The sequence below is a fragment of the Hyaena hyaena genome, unplaced genomic scaffold (assembly GCF_003009895.1).
Source record: "Hyaena hyaena isolate Hyena2069 unplaced genomic scaffold, ASM300989v1 scaffold_582, whole genome shotgun sequence".
NCBI lineage: Eukaryota > Metazoa > Chordata > Mammalia > Carnivora > Hyaenidae > Hyaena > Hyaena hyaena.
This window is the reverse complement of record NW_024081214.1, coordinates 606,186-633,240: the sequence shown is the minus strand read 5'-3', so window position 1 is coordinate 633,240 and position 27,055 is coordinate 606,186. Positions and strand designations below refer to the sequence as shown.

The 27,055-nt window shown below is 38.7% G+C and overlaps 1 protein-coding gene across 1 annotated transcript in view; it reads left to right on the top strand.

Annotated features, from left to right (window-relative positions):
- Nucleotides 1–27,055, top strand: part of CFAP44 (cilia and flagella associated protein 44) — a 135,711-nt gene that overhangs the window by 18,585 nt on the left and 90,071 nt on the right. Inside the window, exons 7-16 of the mRNA XM_039256627.1 lie at nucleotides 2,389–2,605; nucleotides 4,898–5,012; nucleotides 7,627–7,791; nucleotides 9,708–9,863; nucleotides 10,891–10,938; nucleotides 11,493–11,592; nucleotides 12,144–12,238; nucleotides 15,378–15,587; nucleotides 16,232–16,342; nucleotides 20,962–21,123. Coding sequence (XP_039112558.1) covers nucleotides 2,389–2,605; nucleotides 4,898–5,012; nucleotides 7,627–7,791; nucleotides 9,708–9,863; nucleotides 10,891–10,938; nucleotides 11,493–11,592; nucleotides 12,144–12,238; nucleotides 15,378–15,587; nucleotides 16,232–16,342; nucleotides 20,962–21,123 — 1,379 coding nt within the window. The remainder of the gene's footprint in view (nucleotides 1–2,388; nucleotides 2,606–4,897; nucleotides 5,013–7,626; nucleotides 7,792–9,707; nucleotides 9,864–10,890; nucleotides 10,939–11,492; nucleotides 11,593–12,143; nucleotides 12,239–15,377; nucleotides 15,588–16,231; nucleotides 16,343–20,961; nucleotides 21,124–27,055) is intronic.

Genomic DNA, 27,055 nt, shown 5'->3' with positions numbered 1-27,055 from the left:
TTGATAAGTTCTTTATAGATTTTGGATACTAACCCTTTATCTGATATGTTGTTTGCAAATATCTTCTCCCATGTCATTTTCAAATATCTTCTCTCATTCTGGAGGTTTCCTTTAGTTTTACTGATTGTTTCCTTTGCTGTGCAGAAACTTTTTATCTTGATGAGGTCCCAGTAGTTCATTTTTGCTTTTGTTTCCGTTGCCTCCAGAGACGTGTTGAGTTGCTGCGGCCAGCCAAGGTCAAAGAGGTTTCTACCTACTTTCTCTATGAGGTTTCTGATGGCTTCTTGTCTTACATTAGATCTTTCATCCATTTTGAGTTAATTTTTATGTAAGGCGTAAGAAAGTGGTCCAGGTTCATTTTTCTGCATGTTGCTGTCCAATTTTCCCAGCACCACTTGCTGAAAAGACTGTCTTTATTCCATTGAATATTCTTTCCTGCTTTGTCAAAAATGAGTTGGCCATATGTTTGTGGGTCGATTTCTGGGTTTTCTATTCTGTTCCATTGATCTGAGTGTCTGTTCTTGTGCCCATACCATGTTGTCTTGATGATTACAGCTTTGTAATATATCCTGAAGTCTGGGATTGTGATGCCTCCTGCTTTGGTTTTCTTTTTCAAGATTGCTTTGGCTATTCAGCATTTGTTCTTGAATATTGTCTACTTTATTCCCTTAGCATATTAATCGTAGGGGTTTCATTTATTTATTTAATATTTATTTATTTTTGAGAGAGAGAGAAAGAACAAGAGGCAGAGAGGGAGACAGAGGATCTGAAGTGGGCTCTGTGCTGACAGCAGACAGCCTGATGTGGGGCTCAAACTCATGAACCATGAGATCATAACCTTAGGTAAAGTTGGACACTTAACTGAGTGAACCACCCAGGCACTCCAATCATAGTTGTCTTAAATCCCCAATCTGATAAGTCTAGTATCTGTGCCATGTCTGGTTCTAACGCTTGCTCTGTCTTTTCATATTGTATTTTTTTCCTTTTGGTATGCTTTGTAATTTTTTCTTGTTAGCCAGACATGGTGCACTGAGTAAAAATAATTGCTGTAAATAGACCTCTTGTAACATGGTGGTAACGTGTGGAGGGAGGGGAAGTGTTCTATAGTTCCATGATTAGGTCTTAAATTTTTAGGGAGCCTCTCTCTGGACTGAGCTTCATAAATGTTTCTCAGTAGTTTTCCCTCCTCAGGTGGGACAGGATAGCTAGAGGGGGTTAGAGTTGAGTATATCCTTCTCCAGGTTAGTTAGGTTGATTTGGTTCTCATTAATTAGTTTCTCCTGAGGACAGGCCTTATTAAGAGGAGCAGAGTGTCCTGCTGTGTTTCAAAAAAATTTTTTTAATGTTTATTTATTTGAGAGGGGCAGGGTTGCAAAGGGGCAGTGAGAGAGGAAACAGAGAATCCGAAGCAGGCTCCAAGGTCCGAGCTGTCAGCGCAGAGCTCGACATGGGGCTGCAACCCATGAACCACGGGATCATGACCTGAGCTGAAGTCAGATGCTTAACCTACTGAGCCACCCAGGTGCCCCTGTTCTGATGTATTTAAAAATGGTTCCTCCTCCCCTCTCCCTGCTGAAAGCTTGAGGGGTTTTTCTAGGTGTTTACCGTGGGAACCTCGTCAAGCTCCTGGAGATAAATCTCACAATACTTTTGGGGCCACCTTATGACTGGGTCCCCCTGGAGTTTTAACTCTCAGACTTGTCCACACCGAGCCTCCAGCAATTCATCAGTGATAGTTCAGGTTTTACCACCCTGGCACTGGTTCCGTCGGCTATTTTGGCTCCTTCTGCTGTGAGTCCCTGCTACAGTAAGTTCCAAATGTTTGGGTTCCCCTGTTGGACTTCTCCAGTCGTGCGGGCAGCTGTTTACCCTGTGTCCTTCCTTCTCTTATGAATCCAAGAAGAGTTGTTGATATTTCAGTGCGTTCAGCTTTTTATTTGTTGTTAGGATGGAATGGTGACTTCCAAGCTCCTTACATGAATAACCAGAAACCTGAAGTCCTCAGTTTGTATTTGGTAAAATTTTCCAGTGGCAAATTTCTAATTATAGATTGATTTCTTTCTGCTATGTCACATGATTTTGTGTTCCCCCTCCCCCTTTCATAAAATGGAGTGTGTTCTCAAAAACAATTAAAAGTGTTTTTCTCTTGCAAAATGTGATTAAGATTTCTTCACTCTCCCCACTCATGTCATAGAATTCAGTCTAAAGCCAAGGGTGATGAATGATTTTGAGTTGTTTCTTTGGGGATTCTTGGCCTTCTTTCATCAATACTTATCACCGAGGATGCTTATTTGCTCTCTTTCTCTCCTTTTCCTTTTCAAAAGAATACACTTTAGAAAATGAAATAAATGTTGTCCCTGTTCATTAGATTCCCATTCACCCTTTCAGATGGAACTGAGCTGGCTTATGCTTACATGGATTTTAACTACGACGGTACCTTGCTAGCCTCTGTTGGTAGCAGCCCTGATTACACATTGACCATCTGGAACTGGAAAGAAGAACAGCCCATACTGAGGACAAAAGCTTTTTCCCAGGAAGTTTTTAAGGTTACTTTCAATCCTGAAGATGACGAGCAGCTGACTACATCGGGATCAGGCCACATCAAGTAGGTTGTGTGACTGATACAACTGGTAGATTATCGTTAAGTATATTTTCTAGGAGGGTCGACCAGCTGGAGGCATTTTTGCTGTTGTTAACATTACAATAATTTTTAAATGTGTTATCTTCGAAATTAACTTTAGTACTGCTTTTCTCATTGGATGTGGGTATTTTCTTATTTAAGGGGTGCCTGGGTGGCTCAGTCGGTTAAGTGGCCAACTCTTGATTTCAGCTCAGTTCATGATCTCACCACTTTGTGAGTTTGAGCCCTGCATCACTCTGGGCTGACAATGTGGCAGCTTCTTGGGATTCTCCCTGTCTCTCTGCCCCTCACCCACTTGTACTGTCTCTGTCTTTCTCAAATTAAATAAACTTAAAAAAAAGACAGTATAGATAAAAAGAAGGGCTTTTATTTTAATTTTTTAAAGAAGGGCTGGGCCTACTGCCTTCTTATAGGCTTTACCACCTCAGAGGGTTTGTATAAGGTCTTCCTAAGATAGCGTATTGACTTTTCAGACCCACCATTAAACTTGTAGCAATACTGTATGATGGGTAAGGCATTTTGACATCTCTGAACTCAGTCGTCATCTGTAAAACAAGAATTATAACAGAATCATTCCTAACCCAGAGACCTCAATACTAAATTGTAACAGAGTCTACTTTTGATCTTAGTCTCTGGCTCTAAATTCCATGTTGTTTTCCCTTTATCATACTCCCCTCTGTATTTTAGGATGGAATGATTTTTGTCCTATTCTGTCCTCATTCTACCCTGTCTTAAGCGTTTATCCAACAACCTTCTACCACCACCCTCAGGCTGCTCGTAACTGGATTTCCAGCGTCTGTTTTGAGAAAGACATTTTTTTTTTTTTTTTTTTTTACAAATAGTTTATTGTCAAATTAGTTTCCACATAACACTCAGTGCTCATCCCCAAAGTGCCCTCCTCCATGCCCACCCCCCCTCCCCCCCACATCCATCAGTCCTCAGTTTTTGTCAGCATTCAAGAGTCTCTCATGGTTTGCCTCTCTCCCTTTCCCCCACCATTTCCGCCCTTCTTCTCCCCCTTGTTCCTCCGTCAAGTTCCTCCTAATCCTCCTATACGTGCAAACATATGATATTTGTCCTTCTCTGCCTGACTTATTTCGCTCAGCATAACACCCTCAAGGTCCATCCAGGTTGCTACACATGGCCAGATTTCATTCGAGAAAGACATTTTTATCCAAAGTTTCTGTTAGTTCAATTTAAACCTGGCCCTCTTCTTATTTATTCATTAGAAATGTAGAATAATTGAACAGATTTTAAATGGAAACTTGGGGGAATTCTCAAGTAATCTTTTGCTAACTATAGGCTAAAAATTTTGAGTTGTTTACATTTGCTCATCATTTAGTAAAGTGCATATTTCCTATGCACTGTATCTTTGCAGAGAGATACTGAATAATTTCACGTGTGAAGCGCTATAAAAGAAACAGTATATGGAAATGTGTGAACAGAGGACATACCATAGCCTTGGAGAAGGATGTTTGTTATTTAAGCTTTTGGCTTCATGTTACTGGCTTGTTGATACCATCCATTATCTATTTTATATTTAGTTGGTAGACCAGATTCTTTTTTCTACATGCTTTTCATCATCTGACTGTTCATTGCTTAGACTCTTAATAAGAAATGTTAGTAATAATTAACATTTATTCATAGCTTTTATGTACTAGGCAGTGTTCTAAGCATTTTTCAACAATTTTATGAGGTTGGTACTACTAGTATTCTCATTGTATGCCTGAGAGTATGAGGGCACAGTGTTATTAAGAAAATCACTCTTAAATTCTGCACCAAGTGAATTAGAATTTTTTTGGAAAACATGTTCGAAAATGGTAGTATTCAATAGAACTTTCTGCCAGGATGGAAATGTTCTATGTTGTCCAAACTAGTAGACACTAGCTAGCTACACATAGCTATTAAATACTTGAAATTGGCTGATCTGGCAGAAACATTGAGTTTTAAATTGTATTTATTGTTAACTTACTAAGTCTAAGTTAATATAGTCAAACTTGGCTACAGTTGACTGCATAGGACAGCATGAGTCTCAGATATAATATCTACAAAGGCAGAGATTTATTTTGTCTGTTTTGCTCAATGCTGAATTCATATTGCCTAGAACTCTGCCTGACAGGCAGTTAATACTTAATACATATTAATTAGATGAAAAAATAAATGAAATAACATGTGACTATGAAACATGTGAATGCTTAGGTGATAATAAAAATAAAGGCTCTTTGAGGTACATTCAGTCTCCTTGTTTGTTTACAGGTTCTGGGAAATGGCTCTAACATTCACTGGTCTCAAGCTTCAGGGTTCATTGGGCCGATTTGGCAAAACAGCCACTACTGATATAGAAGGTTATATGGAGCTCCCGGATGGAAAGGTGAGTACAACCACTATTCTACAATAGTAAGATTATGTTTTCAAGTGATGAAAATAGATGAAAGCACATTATACACTGTAAAAAGCACTACCAATGTTAGTAATAATGGATATTATAATTGTAAATGAGCATTTCATTTTGCTTCTTCAGATTGTCAATTTTAATTAATATACTTCCATAGAATTGCCTTAATCCACATGTAAATATCCTTTTTTGTGTCTACTAAATATATGAACACGTAAAGTATGTAAACATTTTAGTATATTAACATAGTGACATATTGTCACATTTTATTATGTCATGGGATTGCAGTGTTTATAATGTTTATCTTTCCCTCCTCTTTTGCCATGATGGTCCAAGAAGACTTCCTGGCTCAAAGCTTGCATATAGTCTTACGGCTTTTGTTTTTATTGTCAGATGATTATTTAGGAAGATTGAGCCACCCTATGGTGTCTCCTACAGATGCACTGCGCCTGTTGATTCTTTAACATTGTTAGTTCATCTTCTCTCTTGCTCTTACAAAATGTATGGGCATATTGCCTATGGGATCAGTTCTGCATTAATAAAGTATTTGGCTTCCTATTAGGATGAGTTATATAGTATTATTTGTGAATGTCTCTGTTATAAGTAAATGCCAGCATACAGATATAATTTTGAGAAACCAAATGGGCTACCTAGTAGATATTCTCTACCAAGTATCTACCTATAGATATTCTCAATTTGAAATCATGTTGTGTGGGAGGAAATCAAAATTCTTGGATGCTGGTTTGATATATACCAAAAGCTATAAAATGATCATATTATGATCATGTTAGCTTCAAATTCTGAATATCACAAGAATTAAGCTAAGATAAAGATTGTTAAAAACATGCCAGAAGATATATCTTTAAAAGGTTCAATAGGATTCTCGTGTATGTAGGGTAGAAAAGAAGCCATTTTAAATGAGAGAGACACAAAAGGAAATATTTAGAGTTAAGAATAAGTACCTTATATTTGGAGGTCTACTTAGGAAGGAGCATTTATTTTGGGAAGAGATGGAAATTAGGTTGAGAAGTACGGTTGGGTCCTAGTGGATGAGGAGATTAACAGCCAGGCAGAACTATTATACACTGGAAGAGTAGAGCTGCAAATGAAGTTATATATAAGTCTGGCCACAAAATACCAAATGAGTTGGAAGAGGGGAAATCTGGAGTCAAGGAGATGAGCTAAGACGGAAATTGTTACTTTCATTTCATTTTTCAGGACAACTGGAAAAAGATAGCTAGACATGAGTGACATTTCAGAAGGGAAAGTCTTCCAGGTGTCAGTGGCTTTGGATGATTTTTATTACTGGACAGAAGAAAGCAAGTTGAAATAAAGACTATCCAAAGTGATCTGAGGTTTAGTAATAGGTAAAACAGGTAGAATGGATAAGCTGAGTAGACTGGGGACATAGAAAAGATGGAGTAAACTACTTGGTGTGAGGGAAATGGGGTGCAGAATGCTGGCGCAGACAGGCAAGAATCAGATCCAAAGAGTTTCCCCAAAGGTGTTTCGTGGAACGTTAGTCTGCACAGAAGCAGACTGTAAAAATAAGACTTTCCTGGTCAAATTCCTTTGTATCTAGAAATTTTGCTTTCAGTGATCTATGTTAAAGTTTCCAAGAGATCCTAGAGAGAAAATTGTCTGATTTTGTTTATCCAAGCATATGTCTTCTGAGTTAGTGTTAGTCAGAACAGGAGCTTTCGAGCCAGGATTCCTGGGTTAAAATCCTGACTCTTATTGGTATTTTGTGCAAGCCACTTAACTGTTCTGTTCCATTTTTTTTCTTTGTAAAATGGGAATAAAAATAGTTAGGGCTCCTATTGATCCGTATGATTCCTTTGTGTGAATGAGGAAAACTGTGTTTTCTGGGAAAACAAAGTGCCCAACCTGCATAACTGTGCATGGTACCCCTAATAAATGTACCTAGTTCAAAGCGTTTTTAGGATTAAATAATGTATGCAAAGTGTTCAAGTAGCAGTTGGCACAGAATTGATACTTAATTAGCATGACTTAGTATATAATACCAGCTAAACATCCTAGGAATTAGTGTTTGGGGAAGTGCTGGATTCAATGGATTAATACGAGTTGGTTCCAGATGATTGTTCCTGTTTGAAATTGGATATTATTATTATGCTATAATCTGCTGAGCTCAGCAATTTTTCTGAGTTCATGATTTTTAAAAAACTTGTAACATTAGATATTATCACTCTTAATAAGTAAAATCTCTCTATCAAGAGGTTAAAAATGTCTCTAATTTTTGACTCCATAATTCCACTCCTGGATTATATCCTTAAGAGATGTGCAAAGAAAGCTATTTCAGATCTATTTGAAAAATTACCAGCAATGTAGAGTCCAATCACAGTGATGTGACCCTATGCGTAATGCTAGGAGGAAGTCCATCACAATGTGATTAGTGGTTGTTTCTGAAGTGGCGAATGTTTACTTCTACACTTTCTTATATTTCTATACATTTTTTCTTACATATTCAAGAGAAACAATCTTTAAAAATAAACCTCACCTGTATTTGAGGCAAAAATATCCACATTTGTCTGTTTTGATGCACATTCCTTCCTTTCTGCTTCCCTGCCAGGTGCTCTCAGGGTCAGAGTGGGGCAACATGCTGGTGTGGGAAGGCGGCCTCATCAAAGTCGAGCTCTGTCGAGCTGCAAGGAAGTCTTGTCATCAGGGTCCCATTAACCAGATAGTGCTGGATGAGGGTGAAGTTATCACTATTGGGGCAGATGGATATGTTAGGGTAAGTTTTCTTGATGTTTGGTCAGGAACGCTTCTTGTATCAAAGACTTACAAATCACCCTATTGGTGTTAGCAGATTTTTACTTCTCACAAAGATCACTTCATAAATGATATGAGTGGTCATTTACTCATAGGGCCAACACATTTAAAATAATATTTTCCTTGTGGTAAATCTTTAAATTCTCATCAAAATTAATTTACAGCATCTTAGTGAAATTTTCTGAGGGGGCTTTTTGTTGTTTTGATTCTCTGGTTGAAATCGTAGTTGGGGAAAATGAAAATCAATTTTGGCAGAATATAAACAGTGGACACAGGTGTCCTTTCAAACCACACAGTGTGAATGGGTCATGTTCTAGGGACGAAAGTACGAAACATTATTTTTGACTGAGGTTACTAATTAGAAATACACTCAAATGTGAGCTGATAGGGTTTGCCTGTGGATACTCCCCTCTCTTTGCTCCTTACACTGTTGAACTCACTTGTCCTCACCTGTGGACACTGTTGCCTGTGGTGTGGGCTAAGCTGGAACATTGCTCCAGCATCTAAGTCCCCCTGGTAGTTGTCAGACCACTTCTCCCACCCACTCGTGTATGTGGACCCTGCCGCTGCTGGCAAACCTGGAGGCTTGTGATTTGCCCTGTGGTCCTTTTGGTGCATACTCCTGATGACTTCCCAAGAAAGTGGTAGCATCCTCTGGACATTCCTTAGGAAGTATTATTTTCAGAAGTAAGACTGTATTTTAGAAAATAGTCTTGTCACCCTGTTGACACCTATTGAGATTACAATTTCTAGCCATGTCTCTCCCAGTCTGTCTTCTTACCTGTCCTTTTTTGAACCCAAGTATAAATTTTTGCATTTACCATATTAAATTTAATTTGGTTAGATTTGACCCTTGCTCTGGAAATTTTTATGTCATTTATTTTGTCATATAACGTATTCACTGCCCATCTAAGATATAGGTCACCCTAAAACGTGAAGGCAAATCTCAAGATTAAAGAAGTTAAACACTTCACAGATGGTCCTTTCATGAATACCATTATTTTCTAAACTGGCTTCCTTTTTAAATTTCACCCTAATCTCTTTAGTTTTTACATAGTAAATCTCTACCTCTAACCCTTTGGGAAAAACCTAACCCAATTCCCAGGAGTCCATCTCCCCCATGGATCTGGGTCTTTCCCCCATGTGGCTAGTCCATGAGACAACACGAGTCCTCCCTGAAGTTACTTTCCCTAAGGCTGAGTTATTGAGTCTGGGCTAACAGGGTGGGATGTGTCAACAAGTGCATCCAGGGTGGGCTCCGGCACTTCACAAAGGAAGTCCTCAGTCTCTCTGCCATGAGGTGAAACTGCCCCCTCCTGCTTTCCACAGTGTTATGTTCTCTGTCCCAGAAGAGCAATCCTCACCTGAATGGTCCAGTCTAAATCAATAATGAAAAACACTTTTCTCGTGATCACATCATCTACACCCCTTTTCTCTGCTTGTAATGAAGATTGATCTTGGATCATTAAGAAAGTCTGTTTCCCTTTTCCAGAGGCCCACTGGTGAAATGAAAACAGGGCTCATTATAGTGTTTTGCCAAATAAGTGAACCATTTATCCCTTATGGTCACTTTACGTGCAGAAAGACCTGACAGACAACTGGACATCAAGTTTACCCTGGGCAGATTAGAGTTTATTGAGGCTGTGTTTTCTCACTAGGCTCCATCCATACAAAGGAAACTATCATAATTTGTTATCCTCCATTTGGAAGCAATATCCCAGGGGTCGAGTTTTGGGTGGTGGTATCATTACACCTACTCACTGATTGGCATGCAACAAGAAGAAATGACTTTTGGGGGAAAAAAATCAGAGCCTTTTCTTATAGTAAATGTAAATTCAGAAACTGCTGATTGATTACAGTATTTTCTTATTTTATAAGATCTGGGATTTTGAGACAATAGATACTGCTGACACTATAGATGAGACTGGATTGTTAAAGATCGATCCCATTAATGAACTTCAAGTAGGCAAGAATGTGAAACTCTTCTCTATGATAAAGATGAACGAGATTGGAAATAACTTTTGGTTGGCTCAAGTAAGTTGCATTCTTCTCTCTTGGCCCTTTAAAGTTACCTGGACATGAAATTAAAATAGTAACAAAATTTATTGCCACTGTAAGTCCATTTTACTATTAAAACTACTATTGATATGTCCATGAAGAGTTCCTTAATTTTGGTATTTGCTGCTCTACAAGCAATTCTCTACAACCGCATTCAGAATATAGGATTCATTATAGCCATAGTGTGATTTCTACTTAACCTAAATGCATGAGACCGTCAACAAATTTTTATCACTCAACGTGAAAACCTAAACATACCACTGATAGGACTATGGTTGGTATTCACTGGCAAATCTGCCCAGTTCAGCCTGTACCCATGACTTCCATCTGCTATAGAGGGACCTGCACCCATCTCCACCCTACTCGACTCAGCACCATAGTCATGACTAGGGTCTTTATATTAATTTGCTTCCATCCACTCCTGGAGTGCAACAAAACCATTCAAAAACTCACACTATGCCTGGGAGCTTTCACAACTCTATTTACAGCAATCTGCACTTTAACACAAAATGATATTGAAAAAATCGTTGCCTTTTCCACCTCAAGTCAATTGGGACTTCTACACAAAAAACCAATTAACATTCTTATATTAAACGGACTATTTGTAATATGAAAATACTTAATTTATTGTGTGTTCTAAGATATATAGAAATCACTTCCCTTAAATTTCAATCACACCTTATTTTTTTAAAATGTTTATTTTTGAGAGAGATGGAGGGTGAGTGGGGGAGGGGCAGAAAGAAAGGGGGACAGAGGATGGGAAGCACTGAGGGCAGCAAGCCCAAAGTGGGGCTTAAACTCACCAACCATGAGACTATGACCTGAGCCAAAGTTGGAGGCTTAACCAATTGAACCACCCAGGTGCCCTCAGTCACACTTTAAAATATATGTAAGCTGTTCATATTCCTGTTTGTCCTTTACTTTAACTAGATCACAGGAAGAAAATTATTTTCATTTGATAAAAGTTCAAAATGATAAAGCAAAGTATTATGTAACTTTTTAGGATGCCAATGGAGCCATATGGAAGCTTGACCTTAGTTTTTCAAATATTGTAAGTTGACAAGTTTTCTTATTTTTTCCCTAATTCTTATAATAAAAATCTGTTGTTTTTCTTCTTTAAAAGGTACTTTATCTTTCTCCATATCTGACCACTGTTCCCATCAAAAACTTGTCCACCAGGTCCTAATCCTGAGAATTTATTCTCTCTCTGATTTTATTTAAAAAAGGTATCTCCTAGCAAAATCTGCCAGAAAAGTGGCAATTGACAATGCCTAATGTTATTCAGCAGTTTATGGTTGTCATAAACTTAGGGCATTTTCACCTATGTGACCCTGTAACCCTCACAGCTACCCTGATGAGAAGGGAGGCTTCTGCCTCCCTCATTTTACTGGTGAAGAAATGGAAAGCCTTCAAGTACAGTTCCAGTATTTGTTTTTCCTAATTCCAAGAGTCCAGCACTCTTTCTAACTTACTATGCTTTTAAAAATTTCTATTCAGATAAAACCACACATGTGTTACAGGGTTCTATATATATTTTTTTTAAACTTGACCTTAATTCGAAGTTAGCTTATCTTTGAGATCTGATAGGATCTCTTTTATTATCAGACCCAAGATCCAGACTGCCTCTTCTCCTTCCATTCTGGAGCTATCGAAGCCTTGGCAGTCTCTCCTCTCACTTATCTCATGGCCACTACTGCCTTGGACTGTAAGTAGAACTCTTACTTATGGTAATATAACTGGCCTTTTTTGTTTGTTTGTTTCATTTTCCACACAAAACTTTATACGTATTTGATGGAAAGCATTTGAGAATTTTTCCAAAAGGAAGCCTCTTGCTGCAAGTGAGGGGAGTTTTTACATAGGGGAGAGGAACTGAAGTGCACCATCCTTGGCTAATGTGAGTGATTAAGGAAATAGTAAGTTACTTATGAAAATGTGATTCATTTTGGCATGATCCACATTCATGCTTTTCCTATCTCTTTTTTTTCTTTTTTTACTTCTTTCTTCTTTACTCATGTATGGTGAAGCTATGTGGGCTATGCAAGGTGGAATTGATCAATCAGTTGTTTTCTTTATTATCCACACTTACAAATTACCTGGTCGAGGATATACATGTAGAATTTTGACTAAAGAAAGCCTATTAGGTTATTGGTTGATCTAATTATTTATGAAATGTCTTGTTATAATGCTCAACGTGTAAAGGGGGCCAAGTTATTTAAAAAGATAGGTATAATTTGTTCCTTTTAAAACTTTCTATAGGCTCTGTTCGAATCTATGATTTTGCTGGCAAAACCCTTTTGACTCAGATGAGATTTAAACAAGGAGGTACCGCCATCAGTTGGGTACCTCAACTGGTGAGTTTATTGTGATGAACTTCTACTAAAATCTATTCATAAATATGGTATATCAGTGCTACTTCTTGGAAATGTATTTTATACCCTGGATTCTGGAGAAAAATAAAAATTTTAACTTAGTTTATTCACTTAGAATATGATAGAGATCGTATCATGACCTTGCTTTTGTGGTTTGGTCCTGTTTTAATAAAAATCTATTTTTATGCCACCTGCAGGTTAGTAATCATTCCATGTTACAAAAATTATTCCCTAACAGAACTTTGGTTATCTATCCTCCATCAGACTCTGATTTCATTCATTCTAGTTATATTCCCTGTGTGCCTGCAGTGTGCTGGGGCTTGTTCTAGCTTCTGGGAAGACAGCAGGGTAAAGACGAAAGTCCTTGCCCTCAGACACCTTACACTTTAGTGGACGAGAGGAGGCAGAGATGGGCAATAAAGAAAAATAAGTAACATATGTGATAATGATAAGAGCTATGAAGAAAATTAAGCAGAAGTTGGGAGTTGTTCTTTATCCATTGCTATGTAATAAACTACCACAAAATGTGGTGGCATAAAACAGTAATCATTTTATTTTGCTCACATACTCTCTGAATTGGGTAAATCACTGTGTCTGGGGGCTGGAATCATGTAAAGTCTTCTTTATCACAAGTCTGGCATCTGGGCTGAAGCCTGGGCTAAGCTGGGAGGTCAGTCAACAGGAGTGCCTACTTAGTAATCTCTCCTTGTGGCTTGGGCTTCATCACAGCAGGGTGGCCTCAGGGCAGCCACATACTTCTTACATAGCAGCTAATGGCTCCGAAAGCTAGTGTTCCAACAGACAGGCAGAAGCTGCTGGCCTTTTATGAGCAGCCTTGGAAGTCCCATAATGTCACTTGTACTACATTCACTTGAGTGAGGCCGTCACAAGCCCCACCCAGATTCAAGGAGGGGATCTCTTCACAGGAAGCCTGTCAAAGAATTTGATGCCCTGTTTTTAAAATATGGGGTATTTGGGGAATGTTTTATTCTTACTGCTTTGGGTTGAAATCAAAGAGAAAATGTTTCAGGACCAAAATAAATGTGGAAATGGCTAGAATGGAGATTTTCATGATAGAATCAAGACCAGAAGGAGAACTCTGGCCAGGGAATAGATGATGAGGGTTAGAACAAGTAGAAACCATGGAGTATCTGTCTTCCCCAACCTGGCTCACTCTTCATTTCATTTCATTTACACTCTTACCTGAAGCATTTAAAATATAGCCATAGAATTAAATAATGTATTAAGATGGTCATTTGATGTCCACAGAATGTTTCCTTTTTTTAGCCTCATATCCAAGTAATGATCATTGGATATCATGCTGGAATTGAAATGCCTTTTCTCTACACCTTCTTGCTTCTCTAGAAAATTCTATATCTTTCTTTATGATTCAGCTCAGGTCAAACATCAACTCCTCTGCATAGCCCTCTGTGACCCTGTTTTCTAGTAGAGCTAGGTACTCCTTCCTCTGTTATTTTTTTTTTTTTAAGGCACTGCGTATATAATATGGCACTTATCACAACATCACAATGTACTAAGATAAATCGCTTTATTGGATCTTTCCCTCTAGACGATTCTTCATGGTGACAACCACATTTTCTTCTTCTTTGAACCTCCAGAGCCTCTATACTACATTTAGACACACAGTGAATGTTTACTGAATGAACAACATTCAAGGAATTGGATGGAGTATAGTTTTCTTATTACCAAGATTCTCATAACTGCCTGGCCTCAAGGATGATCACTCTGCTCTGAAGAACAGCAGGGCTCTTGCCTTTCTCCTGAATGCCTTCCACCTGAATGCCTTCCAAGATAGCAGATTTAGTATATTCACACATTGCTAGATTTCTGTCCCCAGCCCAGACTTCTTTGAACTGCAGACTATGTGTCATCCTCCTTTTGAGTTCCAGGAGACCTCAGTCCCAACGTGTCTAAGACTAGATTCATGATACTCTGTTGATCTCCCACCAGCTCCCCTCCAAAACAATAATAGCAACAACAAACCACACAGACACAGACACACACACACACACTCACGGCTTCCTCCTAGTGTTTCCTAACTCAGTAAATTTCTCAGTAATCCCTCTGTCTTCCTCCCCCATATTCAGTTGTCACCAAATAGCACCATTCTAATTCTCTCTAAACTATGCCATATCCCTCCTTTCTGCAACACCCCTTCACACCAAGTGACCGTAATCACTCTTCTGTGGTAAGGTAGCTATCTCTTCAAATGTCTCCCCAAAGGTCTTCCTGCATCCTATCTAGGCCATGTCAGTTCTGTTTTGCTCAATGCATTTAGGATGGCTTTTCTGAAATATTCTGAAATATCAAATTTGATCATGTCATCTCCCCTACCCACACATACCCAAGCCCCAAATAAAAACCTTTTAATGGCTTCCCACTGTTCTTGGGATGAAGACTATCCTTAATGTGACCTATAAGTCACTTTGTGCCCTGGTGCTTGCTTATCCTCCTTTCTAGCCTCTTGTGGAAGCACTGTTCCCTCACTCAGTCTGCTGTAGTCACACTTTTTCCTGAGTTACATTCTTTCCTGCCACGTGACATTTCCACAAGCTATGTCTTCTCCCAGGAGCGTTTCTCCCACCTCCCTAGACTTAGTTAATTTCTGGGCGTCTTTCCGATCTCAGCTCCACCATCTCTTCTTTAAGGAAGTCCGCAGTCTAGGTCAGCTTTCTTTGTTATGTGTTCTCAGAGATCATTTCTTTCCTTTAGCACTTATTTCTGTTCATAATTTAACATTCATCGGTGTGATTGATTAATGTCTGTCCTCCCACTAGATCATAAATTCTGTGAAATCAGCGACAAACTGTTTATGCTCACCCTTGGGTTGCTGGTGATAGGTGCCTGGCATGTGATCGACAGATATGCCACCAACGTTTGCTCGAGTGCTTGAATTGTTATTGCTTACCTGTCTCATGATCAGCAATGATAAGGAACTGTTCTAGGATGGATGGAGGTTACCAGAAAGTGATATAAGGAAGAACCAGTGAGCCATCAGTGTTAAACTGTTTGGCTGAATAAAATACAAAGTTATTTATTATGTAGCACACCTTTATGAATCAACTAATTTCATATTTGTTGCATTTAATTTTTATCCAAGGTAAGCTACACTGGAGCACAAATTATTGTAGGATTCGAAGATGGAGTTGTTCGAATTCTTGAACTTTATGATCCAAAAGGGCTCACAGTTTTTGCAGGACGGAAGAAAATTTCAGATGCAGATATTCATTTGAAACTGGTTTTCAAGCCCCATACTGCTCATGTCACTGCTTTAGCTTATGAACGTGATGGAGAAATTCTAGCAACAGGGGTAAGTGGTAGATTTCCTTTTGTTTCCTACTGAGCTTTCATGGTTTAACTTGTCTTTAAATTAGCCTTCCTACTTGATAAAACTTATTTGCTGAGGTACACTTGTTTTTTTCCTGATGTGCACTTTTGAGAAAAACCCAGAATTTGCTTTCTTTGTGTTCATATTCTTTCAGTGTAGTCAGTGCATGGCATTTCAAATATTTCTTACAAATTAAGTTCTAATGCTTATTTTAAATTAATGGAAAATTTCAATGAGGAATTATGATCAGTGTTTTATGCATAATCAATATTTTGTCATATAAGTATGTTCTTATATAAATTGCCATAAGTGAAGAGAATGTGTAAAATTTTCATGCATTAATTGGGGAGCATGTGCTTTGTGGAACTTTTTTGAGTTAATCTATGTACGGGTATGGTGATGATTTTTTTTAGTAAGATATTGTAACGCTGGTTTGTCAAATGTTCTTGTGAGGGAAATGAAGCAAATACATGAAATAAGAAAATTTCCAGAATAACCTGGGATATATGATTAGTATAGGCATAAATATACATTGGGTATACTGTAACTATTAACTGCTACTCTATACTCTGTGGAATAGATTTCAAAAAGAATACATATTTGATGGGTATTTCTCTTTCTCTTAGAGTAAAGATCAAACTGTCTTCTTCTTTGAGGTAGAAAAGGATTATAAGCCAATTGGTTATATTACTACCCCTGGACCTGTTTGCCAGTTAGTATGGTCTTCAGTTTCCCATGTGAGTAATTATTATTTGTCTTCATGCTTAAATCTAAATTCCTGCATAATGAAGTTATCTGGAAGATAGAGAATAGCAGGTGGAATGATTAGTCCCACTCCTAGGTCCTGCAGTGAGGGGCCACTATAGCTTGGCTAGTAGAGTATCACTGAGGAGCCCCGTGTCCTACTCACTCACTATCTCTTCTCTCTTCCATGCTCTAATTAGTTGGTCATGATCCCCTCTCAGAACATTGGGTTATATCAGGCTTTGCTTTAGTAACAATGGTGACTTTATTGAGCTATACATGTTGTAATGTGTTGACTTAGATATATCAGTCCTTTTGACATTCAGAAGTTTAGTTCTAAGGTCTGGATGTACTTGCCCTCATCTTTATCTCTTTGCTTCTCTTCTAACCCCCTTTCCACCTCCATTTTCTCTTCTACTCTTCCATTGACTCTTTCCTGACATCAGCTGGTGATTAGGTATTGACTACTCATCATATTTAATGCCTCCAATTTCCCTAAGTTGAAGCATAGGATAACTCAGTCATCTGAATATTGATTGAATGTCTAAACCAGGTGCTGTACTGGGTTCTAGGATAATAATAGTGATGAGATTAATGGAAGTGTTGTCAGGATTATTTAAGTGACATGTGTAACCTACTTTAAACTCTTCTAAAGAAAAGGGCTATAACAATATAGTAGTATCTAGAAAAAACTTTTTTCAAATTAGTATATGTGCTGCTGAAGCGAGCACAAAACTTTTCAAATTAACATACTCATTGTTTTCATCTTTGCTAGTCACTGATGTATTCAATAAGCAGTATATAACAATCTCTTCTGAAAGAGAAAAAAATACACCTATTTAAGTAACTATCACAGAACAATACAAGGTTTCACAGGGAATTGGTGACTAAAATATCAGTGGTATAGACGATATGTGCTGTGAGTATAAGCAGGGAAATATCAAGAAGGGGATAAGTTAACATCAGTTGTTATTTTGTACTATTTTACCTTCATCTTGAGGAATTGGTAGGATGTGAGTAGTTGGAAAGAAGGTGAGTACAGATGGTTTAGTTGAAGGAAATGAAAGCTGCAAAGGGAGCTCTGTGCTAAAGCATGAACACAATATGTGATATGTACATGCTTTAATCATTTCCCTAGATTCAAAGCCAAAAGTCCAAAAAAGTTAGGAATGATGGGTGGGAAGGGGGTGGGTATGACTACAGAGGGACCTCTTGAGGAAGATCTTTATGATGATGGTATATTTTTGAATCTTGATTGTGGTGAATGGTTACATGAATCTACACATGATAAAATGACATAGAACTATATATTAATGTCAATTTCCTGGTTTCCATATTGTTGCATAAGAGGTAACCAATGGGAAAAACTGGTACATGATTGAAAGGTGATGAGTGAAAGGTACATGATTCCTCCCTGTACTATCTTTGCAACCTCTTGTGGATCAATAATTATTTCAAAATAAGAAGCTAAAATTTTTTTTTAAATAGGCATGAGACAAAATCCCCCAACATAATTCAGAAGTTATTTCAGGCAGTGCTGCCAATTAGTGCCTGTATTTCCAATATTATCTGGGAATTAATAATGTCAAAGTAAATTACCCTCATTTCACAGTATACACATATATCAAACCATCACACAGTACCTTAAACAATGTTATACTTCAATAGAGATGAGGGGAAAAGGTAAATTACCATATGTAGCTGATGTACTGCATACTATAGTTGTCTAAATAGCCATAGATGTTAGCTTCCATTAGCTCTCAATGGTCGGACCTTCCTTCCTGAATGCATTAAACTTCTGCCCATTATTTATAATTTGTGTTTCCAATAAGGAGACATGTGCATACAGAGTCATTCTGCCTGCCATAGTCACTACCATGATCACTCTGGGCAGCTGAGAGGCAGATGAGTCTATTGGGCAGCTGTGTTCTAGACAACATGTGACCAGGGCATGAAGACTATGTAGACAAGAGCTATGTAGGAGGTAGAACCAACAGAATTTGGTGATCTTTTGAATTTCTGGGGGTAATTTTGAAGTGTCTAAATGAAACTCATTAGTTTCTCTAAGACATGTTCTTTTGCCTGCATTATTCTGGGGCCACTGTCCTCCCCGTGGCTGAAACCAGAAAATCTTGAGAGCCATTCCAATCTCTTCCTTACGTCTAACCACCCTGTCCTTCAGGGGTTCACTAAGCCTCTCTGATTATGCATCCTAAACATCCCTGCCTCCTCTTCGATATCCTAGATGTGAACATCATACTGTACATAAAAGTAAACAGCATCAAATAAATGAAAGTGAAGTGAAAGTAACGGACCATTTGGAGAAAATGAACAAACCCTGTTCCCATGAAGTTTAGAGTTGTGTAAATGCTTTAAGGCAAAGGCCCAGCAGAATGTCAGGCTCACTTTCCTGCATTTCCCATTTCTCTGGGATCATGTCCTCTCAAGTCCTGATTTGTTTGTGTAGCTTTGAACATCAGACTTTGTCTCTTCATCTCTAAGAGAATGCCTGCAGCTCTAGGCCACTGCCTCTTGTTTGGCTTCTAGGTCTCATGCAAACTGTTGGCAATTTGTCCTGAGGAGGAAAAGTTGCAGAGGAATCCCTCACCTTCCCGCTATCCAACGTCAATTCTTGTTACCTCTGCATCCACCTGCCCTCTTCCCTTTTTGATAGTAGAGGTGGCCTCTTCCTTCCCACATAGGGCCAATTCTGCCTCCTGTCCTTTGGATTGTACTCTCTCCCACCTTTTTCCGGATTTCATACTACTTATTTTCTCTTTTCTGTCATATAAATTTAGCCTCACCTGTTTCACTGGATCATTTCCATCAGCATTTAAATTTAGCCAAGTATCTTCATGGGAAAAAAAATTCCTTGACCTTCTGTTCTCTAGCTGCTGCCTCCTCTTTCTTTTCCTGACTTTTCTAAGAAGATTGGTTATTCCTATTGACTCTTGCTAATGTCTACTCTCCTCATTCTACCAGATCAGCTGCTGTGGAGACACCACTGACATCCATTTAACATTTTCCGTTCTTATCTTTCTTGGCCTCTTAGCTTCATTTGAACCTGTTGACCCTGACGTTCTCTTTGAAACACCACTTCCCTTTGGCTTTTGTGACATTATGCTCTCCTAGTTCCCTCTTCTACATCTTATCATTCCTTTTCAATCTCTCACCCAGTTCCTGGGTATTGTTTCCCTAAGTCTCTGTTCTGATTTCTCTTCTCACTCTGTTCGCTTGACCTGGGTGATACCACCCAAGCCCATAAATTCCTTAAAAGCCCAAATATGCCACAGGATATTTGCACATGGTGTATCCTTTGTATAGCATACCCTCCAACCTTCCCATACTTTGTAATTGTCTTCTCCTTCACCTTGAAGCTTAGATACCACCTTCTTGGGAAGCCTTGCACAGCCTGCTTTGCTCTGGTGGCACTTCTGCAATACTTATTGCAGTTATAATTTACATTTATTTATATGCTTTGTTAAATGACAGGCTCACTTGTTGGAGGTAAGCTCCATAGTGCCAGACACTGTATTTTTATTTTTCTTACAATTTTACCCCTAGCACACTACAGAATGCCAGATACATAGTCTATACATAATAAATAATTATAGAATGACACAATGAATAAACATTTTGAATAATGTGTCTATGGAATATCAAGATGTGCCTCTGCCTTCCCCTCTTCTGTTCTTCCCTCACTCACACTGTCTCCCTCTCTCTCAACAATTAATAGGCATTAAAAAAAAAGATGAGGATTTCCCATACATGGTTAAATATGTGACTTTGGAACTCAAGAGAGTGGTCTGGCCTAGAGAGATAGATTAACTTGGAATTTAATTGTGCATGAATGGTAATGAAGCTTCTGGTTGGCTATATGATCTCCCAGGGAATGTTTATGGAGTGAGAGGAGAAGAGGGAAGAGGACAAAAGCCTTGGGAATGTCCACAATTAATGAACTTGGGCTGATAGGGGATGATCCATCAAAGGAGGCTGAGACTGTATGGTCCATCCACACACTACAGATTTCCCTTGATACTCCTAATTTCAATATTATGCAATTTGGGCAAACATATTTTGCAACTGCATTTTTGGCTCAGAAAATATGTTATGGCATCTATAAGGGAAACAAATTTAAATCTAATTTTAACAGTTATTAATAGTAATATAATAGATATTAAGGATTGTATACAGTGATTAATAAGAATTGTATACAGTGATTAATAAGATGATTTGTTACTGCAGTGAGGAATTAAGTATCTTTCAAAACTGTACAGCATATATAGCCATGATATATTTCCTCGTTTATAATCTTTTTGAACTATGCTTTTTTTTTAATTAAAAAAAATTTTTAAATTTATTTCTGAGAGAGAGAGAGAGAGAGTGAACAGGGGAGGGTCAGAGATAGAGGGAGTTACAGGATCTGAAGCAGGCTCCAGGCTCTGAGCTAGTTGTCAGTACAGAGCCGACACGGGGCTCGAACCCACGAACCATGAGATCATGACCTGAGTCAAAGTCAGACGCTCAACCGACTGAGCCACCCAGGTGCCCCCGAACTATGCTTGTAGAGTTTGCCTAAACGTAAATGATCTATTTAATCTTTCTTTTTTAGCCTGAAAGCACTTTACTGATTTTCTGTGAGAATGGGTATATTCTTGAAACTCCATTTCCAACAATAAAGGAGGAAGAGGAAGATCGTGATGTAGTTTCCTATGAAATCAAAGACATGCGCATAAAATGTTTTCATTTCTCAAGTGTCAAATCTAAGATTCTGGTATGTAATATCCTTGAAGCATTATCTTCTAATACATTTGGTCTTAGAATACAAAATGTCCTAGAAAAGTACTGGTGAAGTGCAAAGAATTACACTAACCCAGACTTTAGACGCCCTGTAAGCCAGTAGGAAAGAGCTGACTGTATTAGAAGGCAAAGCGAACAGACGTCAAAATCACAGTGCAAAGAAAACAATTTTAGGGGTCTGCAGTGAAACAAATATATGATTTTAATGGAAGGGTAAGAGGAGATCAAAGATGACTAGAGGCAGGTGACATTTAGCCACTTAGAAAATACGAAGACTTTTGAGAGGATGAAAAGGGAGAGGAAGGCAGTAAGAACTGGAATAACATCCCGAGGGAAGGCAGAGTTACAAGAATTTCTGGTGCTTTCAGAAAATGAAGAATGGGATTGCAACAGAGGGATGCAACATGTGGGAGGGATGTGGCAGGAATCTGTGACCTGCACATGAGCTCCTTAAATACCAGCCAAGATGTTTCAGTGCAATTCTAGACCATTGAGATCCGTTGTGAGCGTGGTTTTTTCCCCCTCCCTCTTCTCTGAAGAAGTTGGTATTTGAGTATAGTTGACCTATGTTACATTAGTTTCAGGTGTACAACATAGTGATTTAGCAAATATATACATTACGTATGCTCTGCTCACCACAAGTGTGGCTACCATCTGTCACCATCGGTATTACAACACCATTGACTATATTCCCTGTGCTGTACATTTCGTCCCCATGACTTATTTATTCCATAACTGGAAGCCTCCCACTCTCCTTCACCCATTTTGCCCCTTCTCATCTGGCAACTATTAGTTTGTCCAATTCTGCTTTTTGTTCTGTTTTTTAGATTTCACGTATAAGTGAAATAATACGGTAATTGTCCTTCTCTGATGTATTTCACTTAGCATTACACTGTCTAGGTCCATCCATGCTGTCCAAATGGCAAGACCTACTCCTTTTAAATGGCTGAGTGATATTCCATTATATGTCTATACCATTTTCTCTTTATCCATTCCTCTATTAATGGACGTTTGGGTTGATTCCATATCATGGCTGTTGTAAATAATGCTGCAATAAAACTAGGGGGCTTATACAATTTTGAATTAGTGTTTTTGTTTTCTTTGGGTAAATACCAGGAGGAACAACTAGATGATATGATATTTTCATTTTTAATTTTTTAAGGAAGCTGTGTCTCATTTTTTGCAGTGGTTGCACCAACTTACATTCCCACCAACAGTGCATGAAGATTCCTCTCTCTTCATATCCTTGCCAACACTTATTATTTTCTGTCTTCTTTATTCTAGCCATTTTGACAGCTGTAAAGTGACCTCTCATTGTGGTTTGTAATTTTTTAAATATTTATTTATTTTTGAGAGAGTGAGCAAGAGTGAGCCCACGCACGTGACAGACAGTGAGCAAAGGTGAGAGAGAGAAAGAGACAGACACGAGCAGGGAGGGGGAGAGAGAGGAGATATGAAATCTGAAGCAGTCTCCAGGCTCCAAGCTGTCAGCACAGAGCCCAATGCGGGGCTCAAACCCACAAACCATGAGATCATGACCTGAGCCAAAGTCGAACATATAACCAACTGAGCCACCCAGGTGCCCTTCGTTGTGGTTTTGATTTGCATCTGACTGATGATGAGTGATGTTGGGCATCACTTGTGTGTCTGTTGGCCCTCTAGATGTTGTCTTTGGAAAAATGTCTATTCAGGTCCTCTGCCCAATTTTTAATTGGATTGTTTGAGGTTTTTCTTGGTGTTGGATTGTATAAATTTCTTATATATTTTGGTTGTTAACCCCTTACCAGATGTATCATTTGCAGATATTGTCTCCCATTCACTAGGTTGCCTTTTTGTTTTATTGATGGTTTCCTTTGCTATGCAAAGGCTTTTTATTTTGATGTAGTCCCAAAGTTTATTTTTGCTTTTACTTCAACTTTCTAGATACGCTTGACTTCCCTTGACATATCTAGAAAAATGTTGCTGTAGCCAGTGTCAGAGACATTATTGCCTCTGTTTTCTTCTAGGATGTTTATGGTATTAGGTTTCATAATTAAGTCTCTAATCCATTTTTAATTTATTTTTGTATATGGTATAAGAAAGTGGCCCAGTTTCATTTTTTTGTATGTAGCTGTGCAGCTTTTCCAGAACCATTTGTTGAAGAGACTGTCCTTTCCCCACTATATATGCTTGGCTCTTTGCCACAAACCATGATGAGCATATAACTAGATGAGCATATAACTGTGGGCTTATTTCTGGGCTCTCTGTTCTGTTACATTGATCTATATGTCTATTTTTGTTCCAATAATATTCTGTTTTGATTACCACAGTTGTAATATAACATGAAATCTGGGATTGTGATACTTTCAACTTCGTTCATCTTTCTCAAGATTGCTTTGTCTACCTGGGGTCTTCTCTGGTTCTATACAAAACTTAATATTATTTATTCTAGTTCCATGAAAATTACCATTGGCATTTTGATAGGGGTTGTGTTGAATCTGTAGATTGCTCTGAGTATAATGGAAATTTTAACAATATTAATTCTTTCAATCTGAGCATGGAATACCTTTCCATTTGTTTGTATTGTATCTCATTTTTTAAAATCAATGTTTTATAGTCAGAATACAGGTCTTTTACCTCCTTCATGAAGTTGTGTTCCTAGGTATTTTATTTGGTGCAATTATAAATAAAATTGTTTTCTTAATTTCTCTTTCTGCTATTTTATTCTTACGTACACAACGAATTTCTGGCTATTAATTTTGTATCCTGAAACTTGACTCAATTTATTATTTCTAATAGTTTTTTCATGAAGTCTTTAGGGTTTTCTCTGTATAGTATCATGTCATCTGCAAATACTGACAATTTAACTTCTTCCTTATCAGTGTGGACCTCTTTAATTTCTTGTCTGAGGTGACTAGAACTTTCAGTACTATGTTGAATAAAAATGGCAACAGTGAACATCCTCATCTTGTTTCTGATCTTAGAGGTAAAACTCTGTTTCACCATTGGGTATGATGTTACCATGGGTTTCTCATATATAGCCTTTATTGTATTGAGGTATATTGTCTCTAAACCTACATTGTTGAGAGTTCTTATCATGAACAGATGTTGAATTTTGTCAAATGCTTTTTCTGCATCTATTGAAATGATTATATGATTTTTATCTTTTGTTAATGTATATCATGTTGATTGATTTGTAAATATTGAACCATCCTTGCATCTTGAGGATAACTCCTACTTGATTGTGGTGAACGATCCCTTTAATGTATTGTTGAATGTGTTTTGCTAATATCTTGTTGAGGTTTTTTACATCTATGTTCATCAGGGGTATTGCCCTATAGTTTTCTTCTTCTTCTTTTACTTTTTTTTTTTAATGTTTGTTTTATTTTTGAGAGAGAGAGAGGGAGCGAGCATGAATGGGAACAGAGAGAAAGGGAGACAGAATCTGAAGCAGGTTTCAAGCTCTGAGCTGTCAGCATAGAGCCCAATGTTGGGCTTGAACTCCTGAACCACGAGATCATGACCTAAGCCAAAGTCGGACACAACAGACTGAGGCAGGCTCCCCCCTGTTTTTTTAATAGTTTATTGTCAAGTTGGTTTCCATATAACACCCAGTGCTCATCCCAACAAGTGCCCTCCCCCATGCCATTCACCCCCCTTCCCCTATCCCTCACCCCCATTAGCCAGTTGTTCTCAGCATTCAAGAATCTCTCATGGTTTGCCTCCCTCCCTCTCCCCAACTATTTTTCCCCTTCTTCTCTCGCATGGTCCTCTGTTAGCTTCCTCTGAATCCACCTATATGTGCAAGCATATGGTATCTGTCCTTCTCTGCCTGACTTATTTCACTCAGCATAACACCCTCTAGTTCCATCCATGTTGCTACAAATGGCCAGATTTCATTCTTTCTCATTGCCATGTAGTATTCCATTGTATAAATATACCACATCTTCTTGATCCACTCATCAGTTGATGGACACTTAGGTTCTTTCCATGTTTTGGCTATTGTTGAGAGTGCTGCTATGAACATTGGGGTACATGTGCCCCTATGCATCCACACTCCTGTATCCCTTGGGTAAATTCCTAGCAGTGCTACTACTGGGTCATGGGGGAGTTCTATTGTTAATTTTTTGAGGCACCTTAATACTGTTTCCAGAGGGGTTGCACCAGCTTACATTCCCACCAACAGTGTAGGAGGGTGCCCGTTTCTCCACATCCTCGCCAGCACCTAGAGTCTCCTGATTGGTTCATTTTAGCCACTCTGACTGGCGTGAGGTGGTATCTCAGTGTGGTTTTGATTTGTATTTCCCTAATGAGGAGGGATGCTGAGCATCGTTTCATGTGTCTGTTGGCCATCTGGATGTCCTCTTTGGAGAAGTGTCTGTTCATGTCTTCTGCCCATTTCTTCGCTGGATTATTTGTTTTTTGGGTGTGGAATTTGGTGAGTTCCTTATAGATTTTGGATACTAGCCCTTTATCTGATACGCCATTTGCAAATATCTTTTCCCATTCCATCAGTGGCCTATTAGTTTTATTGATTGTTTCCTTTGCTGTGCAGAAGCTTTTTATCTTGGTCAGGTCCCAGTAGGTCATTTTTGCTCCTGATTCTCTTGCCTTTGGGGATGTGTCAAGTAAGAAATTGCTGCGGTTGAGGTCAAGGAGGTTGTTTCCTGCTTTCTCTTCTAGGGTTTTGATGGTTTCCTGTCTCACATTCAGGTCCTTTATCCATTTTGAGTTTATTTTTGTGTATGGTGTGAGAAAAAGATCTAGTTTCATTCTTCTGCATGTTGTTGTCCAGTTCCCCCAGCCCATCTGTTAAAGAGGCTGTCTTTTTTCCATTGGATGCTCTTCCCTGCTTTGTCAAAGATTAGTTGGCCATACATTTGTGGGTCCGATTCTGAGTTCTCTATTCTATTCCATTGGTCTATGTGTCTGTTTTTGTGCCAATACCATTCTGTCTTGATGATTAAAAGAGAAATCAAGAAACTGATCCCATTCACAATTGCACAAAAAAAATCATAAAATACCTAGGAATAAACCTAACCAAAGATATAAATAAGAGATCTGTATGATGAAAACTATAGAAAACTTATGAAGGAAATTGAAGAAGACACAAAGAAATGGAAAAACATTCCATGCTCATGGGTCAGAGAATAAATATTGTTAAAATATCATTACTACCCAAAGCAATCTACACGTTCAGTGCAATCCCAATCAGAATTCGCACCAGCATTCTTCTCAAAACTAGAACGAACTATCCTAAAATTTGTATGGAACCACAAAAGACTCTGAATAACCAAAGTAATATTGAAGAAGAAAACCAAAATGGGAGGCATCACAATCCCAGATTTTAGCCTCTACTACAGAGCTGCCACTTCACCCTGTGCCAGACCGCATCTGCAGGCGTTGCTGCCGGTTCACTGGGCCGCCACCACCATGGATGGTGCTGGGCGCCCGGCAGTTCAGTTTTTCCTGGCGCCTTCTGGGACCAGGGCACCTAGTTTAAAGTCAGCACCCCAGCCAGAGCTAAAAAACACTGTTTTTCCAAGCCGAGGTTTTTCTCTTCTCCAGGGATGGTTCTATGAGCAATCTCAGCTTTTCTTTCCTTTCCCCTGGACTCACGGCAACTCCCTACCGCTCGCCGGTTTATCACTCACTGCAGCTGCTCGCAAGCCGGGTTCCCTCCCTTCCCTCCGTGTCTCTGGGTCCTGTCCCGCTTTTATCTTCCCCAGTTCGCACTCACGCACTTATGAGGTTTCCTTCCCAGTGCACTCTGTCTCTTTCTCTTCCCAAACTCCTGAGGCTCAGTGTCCTATGACTTCGGGCCTTGGCCTTCTCTGTTTGAGAGATGGGTGCAGGCAAAATGTACGCTGCTCCCTACTTTTTTTTTTTTTTTTTTACAAATAGTTTATTGTCAAATTAGTTTCCAC